This window comes from Chiloscyllium plagiosum, chromosome 4 (assembly GCF_004010195.1).
Source record: "Chiloscyllium plagiosum isolate BGI_BamShark_2017 chromosome 4, ASM401019v2, whole genome shotgun sequence".
NCBI classification, from domain to species: Eukaryota; Metazoa; Chordata; class Chondrichthyes; order Orectolobiformes; family Hemiscylliidae; genus Chiloscyllium; species Chiloscyllium plagiosum.
In genome coordinates this window covers 6,348,621-6,372,753 of record NC_057713.1, presented here as the reverse complement: position 1 = coordinate 6,372,753, position 24,133 = coordinate 6,348,621, and the positions used below count along the sequence as shown (strand labels likewise).

Below are 24,133 nucleotides of genomic sequence, written 5' to 3'. Positions count from 1 at the left end.
CCAAACACCCAGAAAACCTTACCTCGCCTCATAATCTGTTAAAGTATGAGTGACAGAGAGCTCCCAAATTCAAGTATTTGAAGAAAAAGTATCAATTTATTCTTTAACTCTAAAAGTGAACATGAAACAACAACTATTTACAACTCTAAGTCTCCAACTCTATAACAATATACTGTTCCAATAACCACCCATATTAAAATTACAACAACTTAATTTCAAGCCTACACAGTGGCTGTCGTCTCCGGTGTCTGCCTTCCTCTGGCTGTGGATCTCCCCGAGTTATCTTCGGTCTTTTGCTGCCAAGATGTTTCATATGAAAAAGGTACCTTTCATAGAGAATGTTTTGCTGGCAGTTACTCTGGCGATGGCAGTTGGTCTCACTGTCTAACTTTCAAATTGTCTGCTTCTTTATACCCCTAAACATTGGATTGTCTCATTGGTTTAATGATTGGAAAATAAGTAAATTCAAAATTGATTGGGTTTTAGTATTGTAGGGCATAACTTAAGCTGATTGGTTAAATTCAAATAGTTGTCAATATAGCAACCAAAACTCAGGTATTTGTTTCACAGCCAAATGTTACATGTTTTCAATTTTCTCGTACACTTTGAGACTGCTAGTTAGTCGCATGACAGGTGCCTGCTAGCTCTCAGTGTAAAACAGCCTTCACTCTCTCTTAAAGGTACTGTACACACCTTCAACTTCATAACATTGCACTCTTTGCCAAAGTAGTGCCTTGGGATTGCTTATAAATACCCAAGGTGTCAGACTTGAATTTGTTGACCATCTCACTCCAAAGTTGGTTGCTCTGACTATATCAGCACACTCTCAGTAATCGGTCTCATGACCTCAGGGAGTTGAACATTCTTCTGTACGGGTACAAGTAGAGATTGCAGAATCAGCCAGAAATGAATGTAACAAGCAGTGTAGAGACCTGTTCTTCAGGATCGAGGTTTTAAGTACAAAGAACTATCTCTTATGCAAATCAATATGCTTACTTAAATAATAATTTTACAATGATGCAACTCTGTATGCTGGAATGTGACAGCTGATTAGCAGAATATTGGCTAATCCATAAACATGACTAGTGCCAACCCATCAGGTTCCTCTGCAGATGCCAGAATAAACACGCAAACTGTGCAGTTTCTGCCACAATACAATGACTGCAGTATTGGAGGTCACTCAGCTTCCAAACCTGTGTCAGCTCTTTCCAAGAGTTACCCACCCAGTCTCACTTTGTTTCTGCTTGCCCACCCCCTCCAAGCATAGCCCATGCATATTCATCTCATTACATTCTGAAAGTTGCTAAGGAATCTCCCAAATTGGCGCTTCTAGGTAAATATACAATTTGGGGGTTATGTCTTCGTAAAAGACAAAGCAAATAATGTCCCAAAGTTGGTGGGAACACGTCTTAGTGAGAGGGAGAAACTGATGGAAATCAGTATTAGTGGGTGAACTGGATTTGGAAAACTGATAGGATTAAAGGCTGATAAATCCCAGGGTCTGATAATCGACATCCCAGAGGAAGTAGCTGCAGAATTAATGGATACATTGGTGGTTCTCTTCCAAGATTTTACAGACTCTGGAACAGACTGAAGGGTAGCTCATGTAACCCCTTTAAGTAAAAAAGAAGAAAATATGGCTTTGTCAAGGGGACATCATGCTTGACAAATCTGCTAGAATTCTTTAAGGAGGTAATGAGCAAGTTAGACAAAGGAGAACCAGTGGGTTTGATCTATTTGGATTTCCAGAAAGCCTTTGACAAGGAACTGCATTGCAGTCTGCTAATTAAAATAAGAGTCCATGGTATTAAGGACAAGGTACTGGCATGGATAGCAGATTGGCTGACTGGCAGAACAACGTTTGGAACAAAGGGTCTTTTTCAGGATGACACCCAGTGGCTAAGTGGAGTTCCACAAGGGTCTGTGTTGGGGGCACTATTCACATTATACATTAACAATCTGGACAAAGAAACCAAGGGCATTGTTGCTAAATTTGCAGATGACACAAAGAGAGGTTGGGGGACAGGTAAGTGGGAAGTTGAAGAAATGGGAAGGCTGCAGAACGACTTAGACAGGCCAGGAGAATGGGTAAAGAAGTGGCAGATGGAATACAATGTGGGCAAGTGTGAGGTTATGCACTTTGCTAGGAAGAATAGAGGTGTCGTTTATTTTCTAAATGGGGAAAGACTTCAGAAATATGAAACACAAAGGGACTTAGGAGTCCAAAAGTTCAGGATTCTCTTAAGGTTAACATGCAGGCGCAGGCTCAATCATAGAGTCATAGAGATGTACAGCATGGAAACAGACCCTTCGGTCCAACCCGTCCATGCCGACCAGATATCCCAACCCAATCTAGTCCCACCTGCCAGCACCCGGCCCACATCCCTCCAAACCCTTCCTATTCATATACCCATCCAAATGCCTCTTAAATGTTGCAATTGTACCAGCCTCCACCACATCCTCTGGCAGCTCATCCCATACACGTAGCACCCTCTGCGTGAAAACGTTGCCCCTTAGGTCTCTTTTATATCTTTCCCCTCTCACCCTAAACCTATGCCCTCTAGTTCTGGACTCCCCAACCCCAGGGAAAAGACTTTGCCTATTTATCCTATCTATGCCTCTCATAATTTTGTAAACCTCTATAAGGTCACCCCTCAGCCTCCGACGCTCCAGGTAAAGGCAAATGCAATGTTAGCATTCATTTAAAGCAAGCTAGAATATAAGATTAGTGATGTACTGCTGACATTGTACAAGGCTCTGGTCTGACCACATTTGGAATATTGTGAGCAGTTTTGGGCCCTGTATCTAAGGAAGGATGTGTTGGCCTTGGAGGAGGTCCAGAGGTGGTTTTCAAGAATGATCCTCGGGACGAAAAACTTATTTGAGGAGAGGTTGATGACTCTGGGTCTGTATACGATGGAGTTTAGAAGGGGGGGGGGGGGGTCTGTTTAAAACTTACAGAATACGGAGAGGCCTAAATAGAGTGGACATGGAGAAAAGTAGGAGAGACTAGGACCTGAGGGCACAGACCCAGAGTGAAGGGATGACTCTTGGTCAGAGGGATTTGAATCTGGGGATCGCGTTGCTGCAGAGTGGTATGGAGGCCAAGCCACTGAATGTATTTCAGACAAAGACAAATGGGTTATTTATTGGTATGGAAATCAGGAGTTACAGGGAAAAGATAGGAGAATGGGGTTGAGAAACGTATCAGCCATGATGGAATGGTGGAGCAGACTCAATGGGCTGAATGGCCTAATTCTGCTCCTTACAGTCTTATAGGCCTGTTAGCCTGGCAACCGTAGTGGGCAAAATGCTACAGTCAATGCCCAACAATTTAACAACAGAACACTTGGAAAACATTGACAGGATTGGACAGAGTCAGCATGAATTTACAAAAGACAAATCATCCTTCACAAATCCACTACCGTTTTGAGGATGTAACCGGTCGAGTTGATAAGGGACAGCCAGTGAATGTGATTTACTTGGACTTTCAAAAGGCTTTCAAAAAGTCCCACATAAGAGATTAGCATGTCAATTCAAGTGCACAGGATTGGAAATAGTCCACTGACATGGGTAGAGAACTGGGTGGCAGGCAGGATGGTAGGCTGTGACTAGTGGGGTACCACAGGGATCAGTACTTGGATCACATCTATTCACAACATATGTATGAACGATTTAGATGAGGGAACAAAGTGTAATATCTCCAAGTCTGCAGATGGAAGAAAGCTGGGTGGGAGGGTGAGCTGTGAGCGGGATGCAGAGGGCATGTTTGGACAGGCTAAGTGAGTGAGCAGCTAGAGTATAATGTGCATAAACGAGAAGGTATCTGCTTTGGATTGTAAAAACAGGAAGGCAGATTCTGGTCTGAATGGTGATAGATTAGGAAAAGGTGGAGGTGCAACAAGACCTGGGTGTCCTTGTGCACCAGTCACTGAAAGTAAGTCTGCAGGTGCAGCAGGTGATGAAGGAGGCAAATGGTATGTTGGCCTTCATAGCGAGAGGATTAAAGTACAGGAGCAAGGACGTCTTGCTGCAATTATGAGGCCTTTGGTCTCCTTATCGGAGGAAGGATGTTCCGGCTATGGGAGGAGTGCAATGAAAGTTTATCTGACCGATTCCTGGGATACTGAAGAGACACTGGATTGGTTAGGACTATGCAAAGGTAGGTACTGCAGATGCTGGAGATTAGAGTCAAGACCAGAGTAGTGCTGGAAAAGCACAGGTCAGGCAGCATCCGAGGAGCAGGAAAATCGATGTTTCAGGCATAAGCCCTTCATCAGGAAAGGATTATATTCACCAGAGTTTAAAAGAATGAGGGCAGGATTCTAGAAATTTCTAACTGGACTAGACAGGGTAAACACAGGAAGGATGTTCCCAATGACCTGGGGGAGTCCAGAACCAGGGGGTCACAGTCTAAGTATATGAGGTAGGCCATTTAGGGCAGAGGGGAGGAGTAATTTCTTCAGTCAGTGAGTGGAATTCTCTGTCACAGAAAGAGACCAAAACATTGAACATTTTCAAGAAGGTGTTTATTTTTCACTCTTTGGACTAAAAGAAATCAATGAACATGCTATTTAAATGGACAAGATTCAATTGAATTCTCCCTCAGACTTCTAAACCCCATTGAGTTCAGACCTAGAGCCCATTTAAAAAACTGCGGAAAGCTGAAACAAAGGGAATTGTATGTGAAACTACCAACAGATAATGGAATATTGGCCCTTATTTCAAGGTTTTTGGAGTATAAGAGATGGGAAGTCTTACGGTAACTGTACTAGATGCTGGAGAGGCCACATCTGGAGCACTGTGAGCAGTTATGGAATCTTTATTTAAGACAAAAAAATATTTTATTGGAGGCATTTCAGACAAGGTTCACTAGAGATGATCCCTGAGATGGAGGGATTGTTACATGAGCAAAGACTAAACTGGTTGGGACTCTATCCCCAAAGAGTTTCGAAGAATGCGAAGCGATCTCAGTGAATCATTTTGGAATCTTAAGGGACGTGACAGGGTCAATGCTGAGAGGATGTTTCCCCTCATGGGAGAGTCTAGGAGCAGAGGGTATAGTCTCAGAATAAAGGGGCACCAATTTCAGACTGAGACGAGGAGGAATTTCTTCTCTCAGAGGGTTGGGGATCTTTGGAATTCCTTGCCCCAGAGAGCTGTGGGGGCAGAGCCTTCGTGTATATTTAAGGCTGAGGTCGATAGATTCTTGATCAGTCGGGGAATCAAGGGAAAGGGCAGGAGGGTGGGGGTGAGGAATGTCGGATCAGCCGTGATCCTATTGAATTGGCTTGAGGGGCCAAATAGCCTACTCCTGTTCCTATTTCCTATGGTCGTATGGACTTATGGGGTAAAAGCAGGAAGCAGATACTGAGTTGGCTGACCAACCAAGAACCGAAAGAATTGAGGATCAAGGCCGAACGCTCTACTGTTGCCCTTGTTTTTTACATTTCTCTGTTTCCATTGGCTTTTCAGGGAGATAGTCAGTGAGTTATAATCTAGAACTAAGGTAACTCATGATCTCATCCTTATTCTTTTGCTAATCAGTGTCTTTTTTTTAATGGAAATGCGTTTTGCTGATGTTACTCCTTTCTGGGATGGTTTACTGGAAATCGAGCCCCATTATTCCGGAGTCATCTTAAATGTTAAAAGGTGTCAACAGACATACAAAAAGTTCTCAATTGACCTCAATAATCAGATCCAGGTTGATAGAAAGCATAGACCACATTTGTACACTGAACAAACATCACTATTTATTACAAGTAATTAGACTCTAGTCACAGGTAAACAGTTTAAACTATCAGAGTATGCTGCTAATTATAACTTAAATCCCCTAATAATTTCTCCCTTGAACACAATCCACAAACAGAGGGTTAAATAGGTTATGGAGGAGAAGTTGGAAACAATTTAGTAATATTTGTTTTAAGTTTCTATTGTCAAAATTATTTTGTGACTCTTCTGCTTTCTTACAATGGCTTCTTCAAGTTCTGTTAGTTGTCGTAGTGACTCTAATTCCTCTGGTACTGATATCACAGTTTGCTGTTACTTGTGATTAGAACTTGTAAAAGGAGATCGCAGACATGTCCAGGTCAGGTTGTCAGATAGTTACAACTGATGTTTAAGAAGGTGAAAGACTGTAGTTTAAAATGGCTTCTAGAAAACTTTGTGTATAGTCCATTGCTTCAGTCATCGTTCTCCAGACACTTCTGCTGGTTAGTTAGAAAATCTCCAACTTACCAACTAAAGGTCACAGCATAAAACAACCGTTGCTGAAAAGATAAACTGGCTTTCTTCAGGCTGATAGCGAATTTTTACTTCAGTGTGTTTTGATTAGGAGAAAGTGAGGACTGCAGATGCTGGAGATCAGAGTTGGGAGTGTGGTGCTGGAAAAGCACACCAGGTCAGGCAGCATCCGAGGAGCAGGAGGATCAACATTTTGGGCATAAGCCCTGATGAAGGGCTTATGCCCAAAACGTTGACTCTCCTGCTCCTTTGATGCCTCCTGATCTGCTGTGCTTTTCCAGCACCACACTGTCAAACATGTTTTGACTGCAGAGAACAGAGAGACTGCTACCTTGATCCCAGCTTTAAGCTGTACAGTTGCCTGACTGCCAATCACATAAATGTTGGAAGGCAAAAGGCAAAAATACTCCATTCCGAGGAAGGGTGACTGGATCTGAAATGTAAATCCTGATTTCTCTCCACAAATGGTCCCAGACCTGCAGAATTTTCCTAGCAGTTTCTGTTCTTGGTTTTCAATTATTTGTTTAGAGCAAAAGCTGTATCTGTACATCCTCTTGGCTCCCAATAGTGTGTACCTCAAACTCCAATCACTGCTTGTTCAAACAGTTGCTTGTCACGGGTGTCATGGTCTCTAAAACATGTAGCCACCCTTTCAAATGCCGGTTTTAAAACGGCTCCTTTTCATTTCAGTCAATAGTCTTCTTAAATAAAACTAAGTAAAATGTCACAGACCTTACACTGGCAAAGTTAGCATTTATTACCAGTGTTTTATTTCTCTTGCAAGTGGCTCATTTAGTAATGAGTCAAACACATTGCTAAACGCATTGGTGAACCAGGATTCAAATGGATTGAGGATTTGAATTTAGACGTAAGGTTGTCTTACACAGTACCTTGGTAACACCACACCTGGTGTATTGCATGTGATTTGGATATACTTCAATTTAGATTTTATTGTCACGCGTACTTGGCTACAGGAGTACAGTAAAAAGTGTAAAATGCTGTCACACAAGGTGCCATCTTAGTACAAAGGTACCTAGGTACAAAAATCTCATAAAATAATAAAAAGCAACAAAGGTTATAAAGTTAAGCGTTAGAATTATTCTAAGCATTATTCTGTTCATAGAATAAGTAGAAAAATGAAGAAATAGGTAATAGTTAGTATTAAGGTCCTTCTTACTATAAAGTAGAAAAATAAATGGAATAAAGTTCAACAGTCTTTGATGAGTCCTTTGCTCAGCTCGCTCTCTGGGAGACCCCAGCTGCAGACAGCAGGGGGAGGGGTGACCTCTCTCACTGCTCGCTCTCCCGGCATTAGGCAGCAAAGCCATTGCTGCTTCTACTGCTTCCGCACCAACCTCCTCCTGCTGCCTCCAGAACATGCCCAGACAGGACCCACTCTCACACCGAGAGGCCAGGCAGAGAGACCGGGCCAAGAGACTGGGCCGAGAGACCAGGCCGAGAGACCGCCAATCTGGGATGAGAGACCGGGCTGAAAGACCGGGACGATAGACCAGGCCGAGAGACTGGGCCGAGAGACCGGGCCGAGAGACCGCCATTCCGGGTTGAGAGTCTGGGACCAGAGACTGCTATGCCAGGCTGAGAGACCAGGCCAAGAGACCGGGCCAAGAGACCGGGCCAAGAGACCGGGCCAAGAGACCGGGCCAAGAGACCGCCATGCTGGGATGTGAAAGACCAGGCTGAAAGAGTGGGATGAGAGACCGGACAGAGAGACCGCCACAGGCCTCTGAGAGAGCATGCCGAGAGGATACCTCACTTGGTCCACGCTGAGCCCGGGAGTAAAGAAAAGAAATACCGAGAAAGGGAGAGAGAGAGAGAAAAAACATGAAAATAAAGGGAAAGGAATGAGAAAGAACAGGACAGAGTGGACGAGCTCTGGCAGAGGGAGTGCAGCGGAGGGTCATTAGGGTGATCCCAGGGATGGCAGGACTGTCCCGTGAGGAGAGGGTAGTTTGACGGGGCCCTGTATTCGCTGGAGTTGAGAAGGATGAGAGTGGGATCAGATTGAAACATATAAAATTCTAACAGGGCTGGACAGAGTAGGGAGGATATTTCCCCTGGGTAGGGGTGTCCAGACCCAGGGGACACAGTCTCAGGATAATGGGGTAGGTCATTTCGGACTGAGAGGGGGAAACATTTCTTCACTGAGAGGGGAGGGGACCTGTGGGATTCTTCACTACAGGAGGCTGGAGAGGCCAATTCACTGAGTGTATTCAAGGAAGAGAGAAATGAATTTTTAAAATGTTAAAAGGATTAAGTGGTATGGAGAGAATCTGGGAATATGGTGCTAAGATTGAGGATCAGCCATGATCATATTGAATGGAAAAGCAGGTCTGAAGGGCTATAGAAACATAGAAGATAGGAGCTGGAGAAGGCCATTCAGCCCTTCAAACCTGTTCCACCATTCAGTCATGAATTATGTTTGATCATCCATCTCAGAAACCCTCTTGTCGTTTTCTGCTATACTCTTTAATTTAATTATTCCTAAGAACTGTATCTAACTCCTTCTTGATAAATGTTTTGGTCTCAACTGCTTTCTGTGGCAGAGAATTCCACAGGCTCCCCACTCTCTGGGTGAAGTCATTTCTCGAAATGGCCTGACCCTGATCCTTAAACTGGTCATGGACTTCCCAGTCATTGGGAATATCATGCCCTGTTGGAATTTTATAGGTTTCTACGAGATCCCCTTCATCCTTCTAAACTCCAGTTTATATAATCCTAACCAACCCAGTCTCTCTTCAGCAGTCAGTCGCATCATCCCCAGGAATCAGTCTGGCTGACTTCCACTGCGGTACCTTTTCAGCCAGAAGGTCCTTCTTTAGATAAGGAGATCAAAATTGCACATTATATTCCAGGTGTGGTCTCAGCAAGGTCCTGTACAATTGCAGCAAATATCCCTGCTCCTGTACACGAATTCTCTTGCTTTAAAGGACAACATACCATCTGGATGGGTATATGAAGGAATGGTTTGGAGGGATATGGGCCGGGTGCTGGCAGGTGGGACTAGATTGGGTTGGGATATCTGGTCGGCATGGATGGGTTGGACCGGAGGATCTGTTTCTGTGCTGTACATCTCTATGACTCTATTTGCCTTCTTCACCTGCACACTTACTTTCAGAGACAGGAGAATGAGGACACCCAGATCCCATTACCCTCCCCCTTTCCCAATCTATCACCACCCAGATAATAATCTGCCTTTCTGTTTATGCTACCAAAGTGTATAACCTCACATTTATCCACAACATACTTCATTTGCCATGCATTTGCTCACTCACTCAACTTGTCCAAATCACATTGAAGCATGTTCCTCTCAGCTCACCCTCCCATTAACTACTGAATTCCAGATTTTGTTGACTGAATTTAAATTCTACCATCTGTTGGGGTGTGATCAGAACCTGGATTCCTTCAACCATGAGCCTTGACCCTTGACTTGCTATTCCAGGAATGTTAGCCTCATTCTCGTTACTGACCCTGCATCCACTGGAAATACTGAAACAGTTATAGCAAGTGATGAGGTGCCGGTGTTGGACTGGGATGAACAAAGTTAAAAATCCCACAACACCAGGTTATAGTCTAACAGGTTTATTTGGAAGCACTAGCTTTCGGAGTGCTGCTCCTTCATCAGGTGGTTGTGGAACAGGATCATAAGACACAGAATTTATAGCAAAAGCTCAAAGTGTCATGGAATGTAATATTAAACAAATTTACCTTACATCCTTCACCTTTTAGAATGATCATGTTAGTTTCGGTTCCTTCACATGTAAATCCCAGAACTTTTTAAAGTTACATTCTCAAGATAGCTTTAACAATAGGTGCCACCTCAGCTCAGATAATGCATTGAAGGTGTGAGATTAAAGTCCGTCTGTGTCCCAATATTAGGTCAGCCCGATTCTATTTCTAAAGAGAATATTTCATATTTACATATGAAAGAACTGAAACCAACCTGGTCATTCTAAACGATGAGAGACTTCACAAACAATCTGGGTCTTTTTCATTATATAATTTCAGTTACATCACACTGTAAACATTTGCTATAAATTCTGCGTCTTACAATCTTATTCTCCACAACCACCTGATGAAGGAGCAGTGCTCCGAAAGGAAGTGCTTCCAAATAAACCTGTTGGACTGTAACCTGGTGTTGTGTGATTTTTAACTTTCTGCCATTGTAAGTAGGTGGTGAAGGGAGAGGATGTGGTGCCTATTGGGCAAGCTGCTTATCCTGGATGATGTCGAGCTTCTCGAGTGTTGCTGGAGCTGCCCCCATCCAGGCAAGTGGGGAGCATTCCATCACATTCCAAACTCCTGCCTTGTAGATAATAGGTATTAAGGGAGACAGGAGGTAAGTTATTCAATGCAGGATTCCTAACCTCTGACCTGCTGTTGTAGCCACAGTATTTTTACCTTTTACAGTATTTATTTGGCCAGTCTAGTTCAGTTTCCAGCCAAGAGTAAGCCCCTGGGATGTTGATAGTGAGGGATTCAGTGACTATTATAACTAAAAAAGGGGATAATTTGGTTTCTGTTTTGTCAAAGGTGGTCATTGATAGGCATTTGTGAGGCATAAACATTACTAGCCACTTGTCAATCTGCATGTAGGGGAGATAGTCATTAATGAAACAGCTGAAGATGGTTGAGCCTAGGACACTACCCAGCACCAAACTCTTCAATAGACAATATAGACAATAGACAATAGACAATAGATGCAGGAGTAGGCCACTCTGCCCTTCGAGCCTGCACCACCATTCATTATGATCATGGCTGATCATCCTCAATCAGTATTCTGTTCCTGCCTTATCTCCATAACCCTTGATTCCACTATCTTTGAGAGCTCTATCCAATTCTTTCTTAAACGAATCCAGAGACTGGGCCTCCACTGCCACCTGGGACAGAGCATTCCACACAGCCACCACTCTCTGGGTGAAGAAGTTTCTCCTCATCTCTGTCCTAAATGGTCTACCCCTTATTTTTAAGCTGTGTCCTCTGGTTCGGGACTCACCCATCAGCGGAAACATGTTTTCTGCTGCCAGAGTGTCCAATCCTTTAATAATCTTATACATCTCAATCAGATCCCCTCTCAGTCTTCTAAACTCAAGGGTATACAAGCCCAGTCGCTCCAATCTTTCAACACAAGATATTCCCGCCATTCCAGGAATTGACCTCGTGAACCTACACTGCACGCCGTCAATAGCCAGAATGTCTTTCCTCAAATTTGGAGACCAGAACTGCACACAATATTCCAGGTGCGGTCTCACCAGGGCCCTCTGCAGAAGAACCTCTTTGCTATATTATGAAGGCCAGCATGCTATTAGCCTTCTTCACTACCTGCTGTACCTGCATGCTTGCCTTCATTGACTGGTGTACTCTGACTTCCAGCATCTGCAGTCCTCACTTTCTCCCAGGTTAGGTGCATTACTTAGGGGTAAATGTGGAGTAATAAGGCAGGGAAATGGGATATTCTGGAGGGTCGGTGTGGATATGTTGGGCTGAAGGACCTGTTTCCACACTGTAGGGATTCTATAAACCAAATTCCATTTAAAAAATTGAGAGGGGGTCAGGGAGAGAGGAAAGAGACTAAATTGAGGTTAAGTTGGAGGGTGAGTTAAAGCACTGTATCCCCATGGCTGCTCTCATGTTAATACAAACATGTACATTTCAAACAGCTGTCGGCCATTTGGCTCCTTGGGGCTGCTCCACCATTTAATAAGATTTATTTGACTGTAACTTCATTCCCACATTGTCCACTTCCAACCATGGTAATACTGAATTAATCCATCAAAATCCCTCATTTTTGAGCAGATACGGTGAGGGGTGGCCTAGTGGTGTAATCGCTGGACTGTAAATCCAGAGACCCAGGTATTATTCTAGGGACCTGGGTTTGAATCCTGCCATGGCAGATGGTGGAATTTGAATTCAATAAAAATCTGGAATTAAGAGTCTCATGATAACTATGTTGGGAAAAATCCATCAGGTTTACAAATGTCCTTTAGGACAGGAAAATGCCATCTTCACCTTCTCTGGTCTATATGTGACTCCAGACTAGCAGGAATGTGATTGACATTTAACTGCCCTTTGGGATATTAGTGATGGGCAATAAATGCTACCCTAGCCAGTGATGCCTTCATCCCACGAATGAATGAAAAGTGAATTAAATTTTCTCCTTAATCATTTCTGCTTGACAGAACAATTCTCAGAATTATTCTCTTCACAATCCCCATTACATTGTTGAGTAATGGGCTACTGTCAAAATTTACAGGGAGTGTCTTACCTGATAATCTAATTCAGCGCAGACAATTCATAAATGAATGCATTGTAATCATACTGAATGACTCATTGCTCAAAGATAATATGCAAATTTACTATACACTAGAAAACATTACAGTAAGAACAAGGTGTGCCAATTTGTCACAGATATCCACCCACATCAGTCTCTTCGGCCGTCTGAAAGACATTATTTGGCACATTGTCAAAGTAAATTTCGAAACTCAAAACATTTATTCTACTTCCAGCATCACTAACTGAATTACTGAACGTTGGTCAAGCAGAACCCTTCTTTGAGAAATAGATGCCAATTATTTGTTATGATGCACTCAAGTTGGAGCTGTTCCATGAAGCAAAGATTCCATTATCTTTCTCATCACTGACTTTCAGCTGACTATGATCTGGAGATTCTGGATGACTAACCCAGTGATATTACTGTAACACCATTGCCTCACAGTGCTGCGAATCTGGGTTCAATTCCAGCCTTGCGTGACAGTCTGTGTGGAGTTTGCACTTTCTCCCTGTGTCTGCGTGGGTTTCCTCCCACGGTCCAATTAGGTTAGGTGGTTTGGCCATTCTAAACTACGAGGAGGATTAGCCATTCCTGAAGAAGGGCTAATGCCCGAAACGTCGATTCTCCTGTTCCCTAGATGCTGCCTGACCTGCTGCGCTTTTCCAGCAACACATTTCCATTCTAAACTACCCCTACTGCCTAGGGATGTGTAGGCTAGGTGCATCATTCAGGGGAAATGACGAGTAATAGGGGAATGGGTTTGGGTGGGTTACTCTTCTGGCGGGGGGGGTTGGTGTGGCCAAATAGCCCATTTCCATGCTGCAGGGATTCTATGATTTTGAATACCTCCAATAACCATCAAGCTGAAAAGATGTAAAATAGAAAGGGCTCGGAGTGAATGAGCAATGAATGTGTATTTTTAAAAATTCAAATTCCGGAACATTAAATCCTGCAGGAAACATAAAAGTCATTTTGATGGAATGTTCACATCTGGAGCAATTTCTTTTAAGAGGTCAGTTTCTTGACTACAGCAAGGAGCTTACAGATGTTTAGGATAATGCAGAATAAACTCCTGGTCAATGTATCCTTTGGCAGGAAGCAGCCCAGTCATGGGCAATGTCATTGAACCAGAGGTCTGTGCAGCTCAGGGAGGAGAAGGACGTGCTCAGAACTAGCCATCATAATCTTCACATACTGGGTCAGCCATTTCGGACTCAGATGAGGGGGAAATGTCTTCACCCAGAGAGTGGGGAATCTGTGGAATTCTCTGCCACAGGAAGCAGTTCAGGCCAAAACATTAAATGTTTTCAGGAAGGAGTGAGACATAGGGCTCAAGATCAAAGGGCATGGGGAGAGAGTGGGAACAGGGGACTGAGTTGGATGATCAGCCATGATCATATTGAGTGGCGGAGCAGGCTCGAAGGGCTGAATGGCCTACTCCTGCTCCTATTATCTACCTTTCTATGCTATAGACGCCTTTGGGATTAGACATCTAGAATATAATAAATCAAAGAAAGGCCTTGCATTTATAAAATGCAGCCTCAAAGTTGCAAAGTGCTTTACAGCCAATTAATTTTTTATTTTAGGAGTATAGTTGACTGTTAGGAAAAAGTGAGGGCTGCAGATGCTGGAAATCAGAGTCTACATTACAATGGTGCTGGAAAAGCACAGCCGGTCAGGCAGCTCCCTGTCTTTAGTCCTGATGAAGGGCTTTTGCCTGAAATATAGTTTACTGTTGCCAAGCATGAAATTCAGCTAACTGGCATGCAATCCCACAAACAAACAAACATCTTTGACTTCAAGAACTTTTAGAATTGCAAAACAATACAAACAAGGAGGAGCAAGCCAAAAAATAAAACTTTTATGTTAAAATTCAATTTTAATACATTAAATCGTGTTTTTCTTATCCATTGAAGTCTTTACTGTATTTATATCCCTCACTCATACATACAAGACCATAAAATATGGAGCAGAACTTAGATGATTCAGTTCATCGAGTCTGTTCCACCATTTGATATGTTTCTCCACCCCATTCTCCTGCTTTCTCCCAGTAACTTTTGATCCCCTGAGCAATTAAGAACGTATCTAACTCTGTCTTTAGTACAAATCTTTAGACTTGGCCTCTCCAGCACTCTGTGGCAATGAGTTCCACAGATTCACCACTCTGGCTGAAGAAATTTCTATTCAAGGGGAGGATGGGGAGGAACCCTTGAATAGAAAATGAACTTGTGGTGGAGAGCTGCTGTGCTTCAGATTGATGGTTGTCAAATTAATGAATAGGAAGTCTCCAAGGTTTCGGCCAATAGCTACTGGGGAATATTATCCAGAGCCTGCTCTCTATAGGGATTGGGTGATCAGGGATTCACAATGAAGGGCTTTTTCCCGAAACGTTGAATCGCCTGCTCCTCAGATGATGTCTGACCTGCTGCTCTGAAGGGATGGATCCACCTAGAGTCCACTTAAGACTGATCAGTGTACCTAACACTAGCTCCAATTTGCACACAGTAGTACCTTCTACGATGAACAGTGTAACACCAGCCTTTATTGAGAATCAGAGAGAGGCGACCATTTGATCCATCACACTTCTGCAGGCTCTTTGAAAGAGGAGTTATGTTCAGACCCCATATGCCTATCCTTGACCTGTGAGCTTCTCAGCCATTCCTCATCTCTAAATAGCTGCTGACCTTTGAGCTTATTCCTGGAATAAACATCTGCCAGCCTTGCAGGTCAAACATTCCTGATCATGACATCTCCAAGTAACATAGCATCTTTGCGTCTCCATTCTTAAGCTTCTATGGAAACAGACCATTCAGCCCAACCAGTCCATGTTGACCATCATTCCAAACTAGACCAGTCCCAAGGCTTGCTCCCAACCTTTTCTATCTGTGTACTTATCCAAATGTCTTTTAAATGTTGTAACTGTACCTGCATCCACTACTTTCTCTGGAAGTTCATTCCTCATGTGAACCACCCTGTATAAAAGAATTGCCCCTCATGTCTTTTTAAATCTTTCTCCTCTCACCATAAAAATGTGCCCCCTTGTCTTGAAATCCTTCATCTTAGGGAAAGGACCGCAAGATATCTATACCCTCATGATTTTATAAACCTCTATGAGGTCACCTCTCAACCTCCTACGCGCCCAGTGAAAAAGGCTTTATAACTTAAACCCTCCATACCTGGCAACATCCTGGGAAATCTCTTCTGAACCCTCTCTAGCTTAACAATATCCTCCCTATAAATGGGAGACCAGAACTGGACACAGCAATCTGGAAGACGGCCTCACAAACATCTTGGACAAACTCAACATTAGTTTTACCAGTGATTTCAAATCTATGACCATTGGTTATTCACTCACTCACTGTAGCGATTACATTTTCTCAATTTTCTCTATCAACAACCTCTTGTCACCTTAAAAGCCTCACCTCACCTCTTCACCTTCTCTGTTCCAAAAGGAGATCACTCCCAACTCTTCCAACCTTTCCACATAAATGACTATTTCTCATTCCTTGTAAAAGTCCTGAGAAATCTCCGGCACACCCTATTGAAAATTATTCCTTTCCAGAAATGAGGTGCCTGAAATTGTCTACAAATCTCTGACAAAATCAAAGCCTATGATTCATTATTCTTTTCATCCATTTCTGCAGGAAAAACCAAAACAAGCTCAAATTACCTAAATGGTGGTGATGGCAGAGCTCAGAGATGCAGTGTCCTGGCACATAAGCTTGCATCTGGTTAATCTGCAGATCCAGTGAGTACAAAGGGAATTGAATAGAATGTTCCAGAGTCGTAGGTAGATAGAATAGTGAAGAAGGTGTTTAGTATGTTTGCCTTTATTGATCAATGCATTGAATATAGGCGTGAGAATGTCATAATGTGGCTGTACAGCACATTGGTTAGGCCAATTTTGAATATTATGTGCAATTCTGCTCTCCTTGCTATAGGAAGGACGTAGTGAAACTTGAAAGGGTTCAGAAAAGATTTATAAGGATGTTGCCAGGGTTGGAGGGTTTGAGCCGAATAGGCTGGGACTATTGCCCCTGGATTGCCGGAGGCTGAGGGGTGACCTTATAGAGGTTTATAAAATCATGAGGGACATGGATTGCATAAATAGACAAAGTCTTTTCCCTGGGGTGGGAGGAGTCTAAAACTAGAGAGCATAGGTTTGAAGTGAGAGGGGAAAGATATAAAGGAGATCTAAGGAGCAACTTTTTCACACAGAGGGTGGTGCATGTATGGAATGAGCTGCCAGAGGAAGTGGTGGAGGCTGGTACAATTACAACATTTAAAGGACAATTGGACAGGTACATAAATCAGGAGGGTTTAGAGGGATATGGGGAATATGCTGGTAAATGGGAGTAGATTAATTTAGGACATCTGATCAGTATGGACGGAATGGACCAAAAGATCTGCTTCCATGCTTTATGACTCTATGATCAAATAGACCATCAAGAAAATGTTTGTTTGAGAGAACAAAACAAGGGACTACTCATAAAGGATAGTCATTAAGGAGACATTTCTGTACTCAGACAGCAAACACTACAGATATATTTAGAGCCAAACTGGAAAAGTACTTGAGGGGCTAAGGATGGACGATACACTGACACAGAGTGAACTGAAAGGAGGTTGAGTGGGAGAAACAATAACACCAATATCAACTAGTTCTGGGCCGAATGGCCTCTTGTGATGGTGGAAAAAACATGAACAGTCCAGCTGTTTCTGCAGTGATGGTCACAACGTAGTATGGTTTGCTGAATAAAATCCTCACAGAAACTTTAAAATACCTTGAAAAGGAGGCTCTGTTGTGAACAAGCAACATGCTTAAGTGTAAATCATAGAATGCTACAGGCCATTGGCCCCATCGAGTCTGCACCAACCCTCCAAAGAGTATCTCAACCGGACAAAGCCCCCTAACCTATTCCTTGATTTTCCCCATGGCTAATCCACCTCACCTGTACATCCCTGGACACTACTGCCAATCCATCCTAACCGACATCTTTAGACTATGGGAGGGAACCTATACTGAACATGCAAAGTTCACATTGACAGTCACCCGAGGCTGGAATCAAACCCAGGTCTCTGGTGCTGTGAGGCAGTAGTGCTAACAACTGAGCCACTGTGCTACTCCTACTGTTGGCAAACCAGAGGCAAATATCACGGTTTAAAGTAGGAGCTAACTACTGCAGATATTGGAATCTGTACTGAAAACAACAAACGCTGGAGATCACAGCGGGTCAGGCAGCATCCATGGGGAGAGAGCAAGCTAACGTTTCAGGTCTAGATGACTCTTCATCAGAGCTGAAGTGAAGTGAAGTGTGGAGGGAGAAAGTGAGGACTGCAGATGCTGGAGATCAGAGTTGAGAGGGTGGTGCTGGGAAAGCGCAGCAGGTCAGGCGGCATCCGAGGAGCAGGAGAATTGACATTTTGGGCAAAAGCCTTTCACCAGAAAGTGTGGTGATGACAGCATTTACGCAACACGGTGAGGGAGGGATTGGCATGTTGGGGAAGAAAGGGTGTTGATAGTTGAGATTAACTCTCACTTTCTCCTCAGTGCAGATTAAGTGATCAGAATGTGAGAATGGCAGAATAATAGTGTCTAACTGCCAGACTGGAAAGGACAGACCCTCCCAGTCGGGTGTTGGATTGGGGGGGGTGGGGGGGGGGAATGTTCCAGAGAATGTAACAAACCAAGCTAAAAGTAAGGCAAGGAATGCATTCACAATTTAAAGGTGCTGTACTCGATTTTGAGCCCAGGAGATTGTAAAGCACCAAGTTTGAAAATGAGAGGTTGCTTTTGCAGTTTTGGCTGTGATTCACTGGAGCATTGCAGCATGCCAAGGACAGACAAGTAACTGTTGATGAGTAGCCTCAGAGTAAAATCAGATTGCAACCCATTCTTAACTAATAGTACGCCATATACTTCAATAAAATTACTTGAAACAAGAAGAAAAATCATACTGATCGATTCAGGTAAAAATCTTGTGAATTACTCACACAGAAACAGACAGGCTACTCCATGTCAGTGTTTATGTTTCACACCGACCACTTCCCTCCCTCTATTGTACCTATCATATCCCGTCCAACACAAAAGTTAATAAATCACTTATAAAGTACTTTGCAATGCGGCTGATTCACCCTTCCATGCAATATCAACACTTTTTCATAAAAGGGTGTTCCAATACCCCGCATGCACAGTAAAACATTCCTTAATTATATTTTTCAGCTTTCAAACAATGTACAACACCCCTTGACTACACCCTGCTTCTCAAATATAGCATTAAATTTAACAGGAATTTAATGTGCCCCTCAACTCATTCACCCCATACACTGGCTTTGGAAAACACTTCTACCAGTTGCTGGCTTATGGTCCACATTCATTTTAAAATCTCCCTATTCCCAATGTGAGATAACCTTGGAAAATTAACTTGATTGCAGTTTGGAAGCTGAAGTTCACTCAGGGGTCACTGACCTACGGTTGATATCTGGACAGTCAGGGCAGATGGTTGTTCAGTGGGAATGTCACTACTCTAGTAATCCAGAGTCCCCAAACTATTGCCTGGGGGTTATGGATTCAAATCCTACCTCTGCAGCTTGTGCAATTTAAAAAATTGTTTAATAAACCCATGACAACTATATTCAATTGTTGAAAAACCCATGTGGTTCACTGATAACCTTCTGGGAGGGAAATCTGCTATCCTTACCCAATCTGGTCTACATGTGATGCAGACCCATAGCCAATGCGGTGGTCTTTGGAAATGACTTGAGCAAGCCCCTCAGTTCAAAGGGACAATTAGGGATGGATAACAAATACTTGCAAACACTCATATCCCATAAAAGAACAAAGAATTTTATTTTTGCGCACAATAAGACCAATTTTTGAATGTATGTATCAACTCAAAAAAAACTGACACGAAAGTACAAACCATTTACATTTTGCACAAAATAAATTAAATTAATATCTTGAATGTACCTATCAACTGGTTAAAAAGAAATTTTGAATAATCCAGCATTAACATAACCAACATATACTGAATGGCTAAGGATCCTGGGATTGTATCCATTAGAGTTTAGAAGGTTGAGGGGAGATCTAATAGAAACTTACAAGATAATGCATGGCTTAGAAAGGGTGGATGCTGGGAAGTTGTTTCCGTTAGGCGGGGAGACTAGGACCCATGGGCACAGCCTTATAATTCGAGGGGGTCCATTTAGAACAGAAATGCGGAGACATTTCTTCAGCTAGAGAGTGGTGGGCCTGTGGAACTCATTGCCATGGAGCGCAGCGGAGGTAGATACGTTAAATATCTTCAAAGCAGAGATTGATAAATTCTTGATCTCGCAAGGAATTAAGGGATACAGGGAGAGTGCGGTTAAGTGGAGTTGAAATGCCCATCAGGCACGATTGAATGGTGGAGTGGATTCGATGGGCCGAATGGCCTTACTTCCACTCTTATGTCTTATAGCCTTATTAACAGCGCTTAAGAAAAAATATTATCTAATTTTAATAAAATAGAACTGTGGACACTGAAGATCTGAAACAAGAGCAGAAATTGCTGGAGAAGCTCAGCAGGTCTAGCAATATCTGTGGAGACAGAAATCAGAGTTAACATTTCAGGTCCAGTGACTCTTCAATTCTCACTGGATTCTGTGAAGCCACAGATGTTAACTTTGCTTTCTCTCCACAGGTGCTGCCAGACCTGCTGAGTTTCTCCAGCAATTTCTGTTATTATTTAACTATAATCCTGTCGGTAAAATGTGTGTAAAAATTAGGGCATTTTTTTACTGCTGTTGATCTTGTGACAAAAGGCTTCTAATAACACATTTAGAATAATTTATAATTTCTGCTACAAGAAACAATAACAGCTGTAATCATAAACCTCGTGTTGGAGTCGTACAGCATGGAAACAAAGCTTTCAGTCCAACTCGTCCATGCTGACCAGTCAACTATGTTTTCACTGTGCCTCGGTACATGTGACAATAAATTCAATTCAGTTCAATTCAATACCACCCGGGCAGGTTTATTTGCTGTATACTTATGTTGGAACCAGAAAGTGTTAAGCTTTCTACTCTTTTAAACTAAATGACCGCGGACAGCCTTCTCATTAGGCAGCTTTCTAAGCCCGTCATAATAACACAGCTCTTCACTGACTGTTTTTAAGGTTTTTTTTTCCGATTAATGCATTCTAAATGGGAAAGGCTGGGTGGGAGGCAGCAATGAGATGTTAGGGAATGCTGGGATATTACTCAGAAGCCTCACTGTGGACTCCTGGCCCATGGGGTCTTTCCCATAGGCTTTAATCATCAAGCTACAGGCAATCTTGCAATTTCACAATAACTTTCATGAAGGGCATCACCACAAAACCATACAACATAGGAATTGGAAGTAGGCCATTCAGTCCATCGAGTCTGTTCCTCCATTCAATGATATCCTGTCTGATCTGATAATCCATAATTCCACTTTCCTGCCTTTTCCCCATTACCCTTGATTCCCCTTCCTGATTAAAAATCTGTCTATTACAATCTTGAATGTACTTAATGACCCAGCCCCAACAGCCCTCTGTGGGAAAGAATTCACTCCAATCTGAGAGAAGAAATTCTTCCCTATCTCTGTGTTAAATGCACAAACCCTTACTCTGAGAATATTCTCTCTGATCCTAGACTGTCCCACAAGGGAAAAAACTTTTCAACATCTGAACTGTCGAGTCATAGAGTCATAGAGATGTACAGCATGGAAACAGACCCTTCAGTCCGACTCGTCCATGCCGAACAGATATCTCAACCCAATCTAGTCCCACCTGCCAGCACCAGCCCATATCCCTCCAATCCCTTCCTATTCATATACCCACCCAGATCCTTTTTAAATGTTGCAATTGTACCAGCCTCCACCACTTCCTCTGGCAGCTCATTCCATACACGCACCATCTACTGAGAGTGAAGAAGTTGCCCCTCAGGTCTCTTTTATATCTTTCCCCTCTCACCTTAAACCTATGCCCTCTAGTTCTGGATTCCCCCACCGCAGGGAAAAGACTTTGTCTATTTATGTAATCCATGTCCCTCATTATTTTACAAACCTCTATAACCTCAGCCTCCGCCGCTCCGGGGAAAACAGCCCCAGCCTGTTCAGCCTCTCCTTATAGCTCAAATCCTCCAACCCTGGCAACATCTTTGTAAATCTTTTCTGAACCCTTTCAGGTTTCGCAACATTGGAGACATCAGAATTGCAAGCAAAAGTCCCTTAAGCATCTTGTATGTTTCAATTATGACGCCTCTCATTTTTCTAAACTCCAACGGGTATACATTCAAACTATTCCACTTCTCCTCATATAAGACTAAGTCAGCCGAGGGAACCTTCCCTGGACTGCCTCCCACACTAGCAGATGCTCTAAGAAAAGGAATCAAAATTGCACAATATACCAGGTGTGACCTGATTCGTGCAGTGTATAGTTTTATCAAGACCTCCCTATGTTTAAACAACGTGCAATGATGCCCACTCCACTAACATCTTGATTTTAACTCTCTTATACTTCTCTTTATATTTGTTCCATAGCCACATGCTCCTGTCTCAGCCATCTCTGCCACCACCCCCTGAAATCTTCACTGCGCTCCCATTTTAGGTTCCCGCTCAGTTGTTCCCCAATGTGTTGCTTTGGTTTAAATGTCACAATCCTTCAGTGCACATCACTCCCCACCAACTCCCCTCAGTCTTCTGTCATAAAGAAACACTTTAAAAATCTCTCTCTTTAACAATATCTTAGATCAACTGTCCTTAATCATCAGCCCCAATCTTATTTAGGAGTTTAAGCACCTTTTGGCGTCTTATTGAAGAGGCAAAAGCAAGAAAAAGTGCAAAGGTGCTAGACAAACGTAAGTTATTGTTGCTGAAGCATATTAAACTCGACCTGAATTCAGCACTGAACAAAAAACAAAACCAAGACACAGCCAGGATTTCCCCAGGATGAAAGGGCAGAACAACAGGGTGTAAAGTAAAGCCAAGTATTGATCAATAAACAAGAGAGACAGTGGGAGAGGGAGCAGTTTCGGCTTCAGAGAGAGAGACTGTTTCCTGATTATCTGAGACACAGTGACTGACCTGCAGGAGCAGCAGCAACGCAGTGAGATACAGCCCAGTCCCTGGGATCCACATTGTCCGCTGCAGTCCGCCGCTCCAGCCCTTGTCCCTATCCCAGTCCCGGGAGCGACTCACCTGGAGCAGCCTCGCCGGCCAGGTAAGGGTCAGGCCCGCCCCTCCCCTTCCATACACACACAGGGGGAGGGGCAGGGAAGGAAGGGGTGGGGAAAAATAAAGGGGGAGGGACATAGGGAAAAGTGGAGGAGTAGGGTAGGGGCTGGGAGGGAGTGAATTGGGGTAAATTTAGAGAGAGTGAATTTTGGGGAGGGAGGGTAAATTTGGGAAAGGGAAGAATTTTGGGCAGGTTGGAGGTAGGATGGGGGGTAGGAGAATTTTGGGGATGGGAGCGAATATGGGATGAGTGAATTGGGGAGTACATTTGGAGGGAAGATGTGAATTTTGGGAGGTGGGGAACAATCTTGGGGAGGAGAGGGTAAATTTGGGAAAGGGGAAGGGAAAGAATTTGGAGTGAGGCAGAGGGGGTGACTTTTGGGCAGGTTGGAGGTGGGAATGGGGATAATTTGGGGGGGGTGAAGGTGAAGTGAGAGGGGGTGGAAGGAGAACAAGAAGAGAGGGGAGGGGGCGACAGTGGTATGTGAGATGAGTCATAGTACAACACAGAAACAGCCCCTTTGGTCCAACTCATCCATGCGGACCAAATATCCTAAATTAATCTAGTCCCACCTGCCAGCACCTGGCCCACATCCCTCCAAACCCTTCCTATTCATATACCCATCCAAATGCCTTTTAAATGTTGTAATTGTACCAGCCTCCACCACTTCCTCTGGCAGCTCATTCCATACACGTGCTACCCTCTGTGTGAAAAAGTTGCCCCTTGGGTCTATTTTAAATCTTTCGCCTCTCAGCTCAACTGATACCTTCTAGTTTTAAGCTCCCCTACCCTGGGAAAAAAGAACTTTAGTAATTTATCTTATCCACACCCCTCATGGTTTTGTAAACCTCTATAAGGTCACCCCTCAGCCTCCGACACTCCAGGGAATATCGCTCCAGCCTAGTCAGCGCTCCCTAAAGCTCAGGGTTAGGGCTGGAGGGATGAGGTTAGATGGAAAAAGAGAGGGTCTTTAGCCAGGGAAGGAAAAGTGGAGGGAAAGGGGGTAAGGAGTGGAAGGGAGAGGGAATGGTGGGGAATGGGAAAAGGAGGAGAAGGGTGGTGGGAATTGGGGGAGTGGAAGGGGTGTGGGGCAGGGGAGACAAATTGAAGGTGGTGGGAGCAGGGGGAGGAGAGGGAAACAGGAAGGAACAGAAAACAATAGTGTCCAAATCAGATCATACCCCATTTCTAAATAACAGTCGGCCATGCTCGTCTATAAAATTCCATAAAACGGGAGAAAAAAAGCATTGTAATCAACTGGAATAAAGAAAACTTACAAGACATTAGGGAAGGGAAAGAGAAGGGAGGAAGGGGAAAGAGAAGGGAGGAAGGGGAAAGAGAAGGGAGGAAGGGGAAAGAGAAGGGA

At 43.5% G+C, this 24,133-nt stretch overlaps 1 protein-coding gene across 1 annotated transcript in view; it reads right to left on the bottom strand.

Annotated features, from left to right (window-relative positions):
• Positions 1–24,133, bottom strand: part of LOC122548763 (desmoglein-2-like) — a 73,942-nt gene that overhangs the window by 45,504 nt on the left and 4,305 nt on the right. Inside the window, exon 2 of the mRNA XM_043687531.1 lies at positions 22,617–22,704. Coding sequence (XP_043543466.1) covers positions 22,617–22,704 — 88 coding nt within the window. The remainder of the gene's footprint in view (positions 1–22,616; positions 22,705–24,133) is intronic.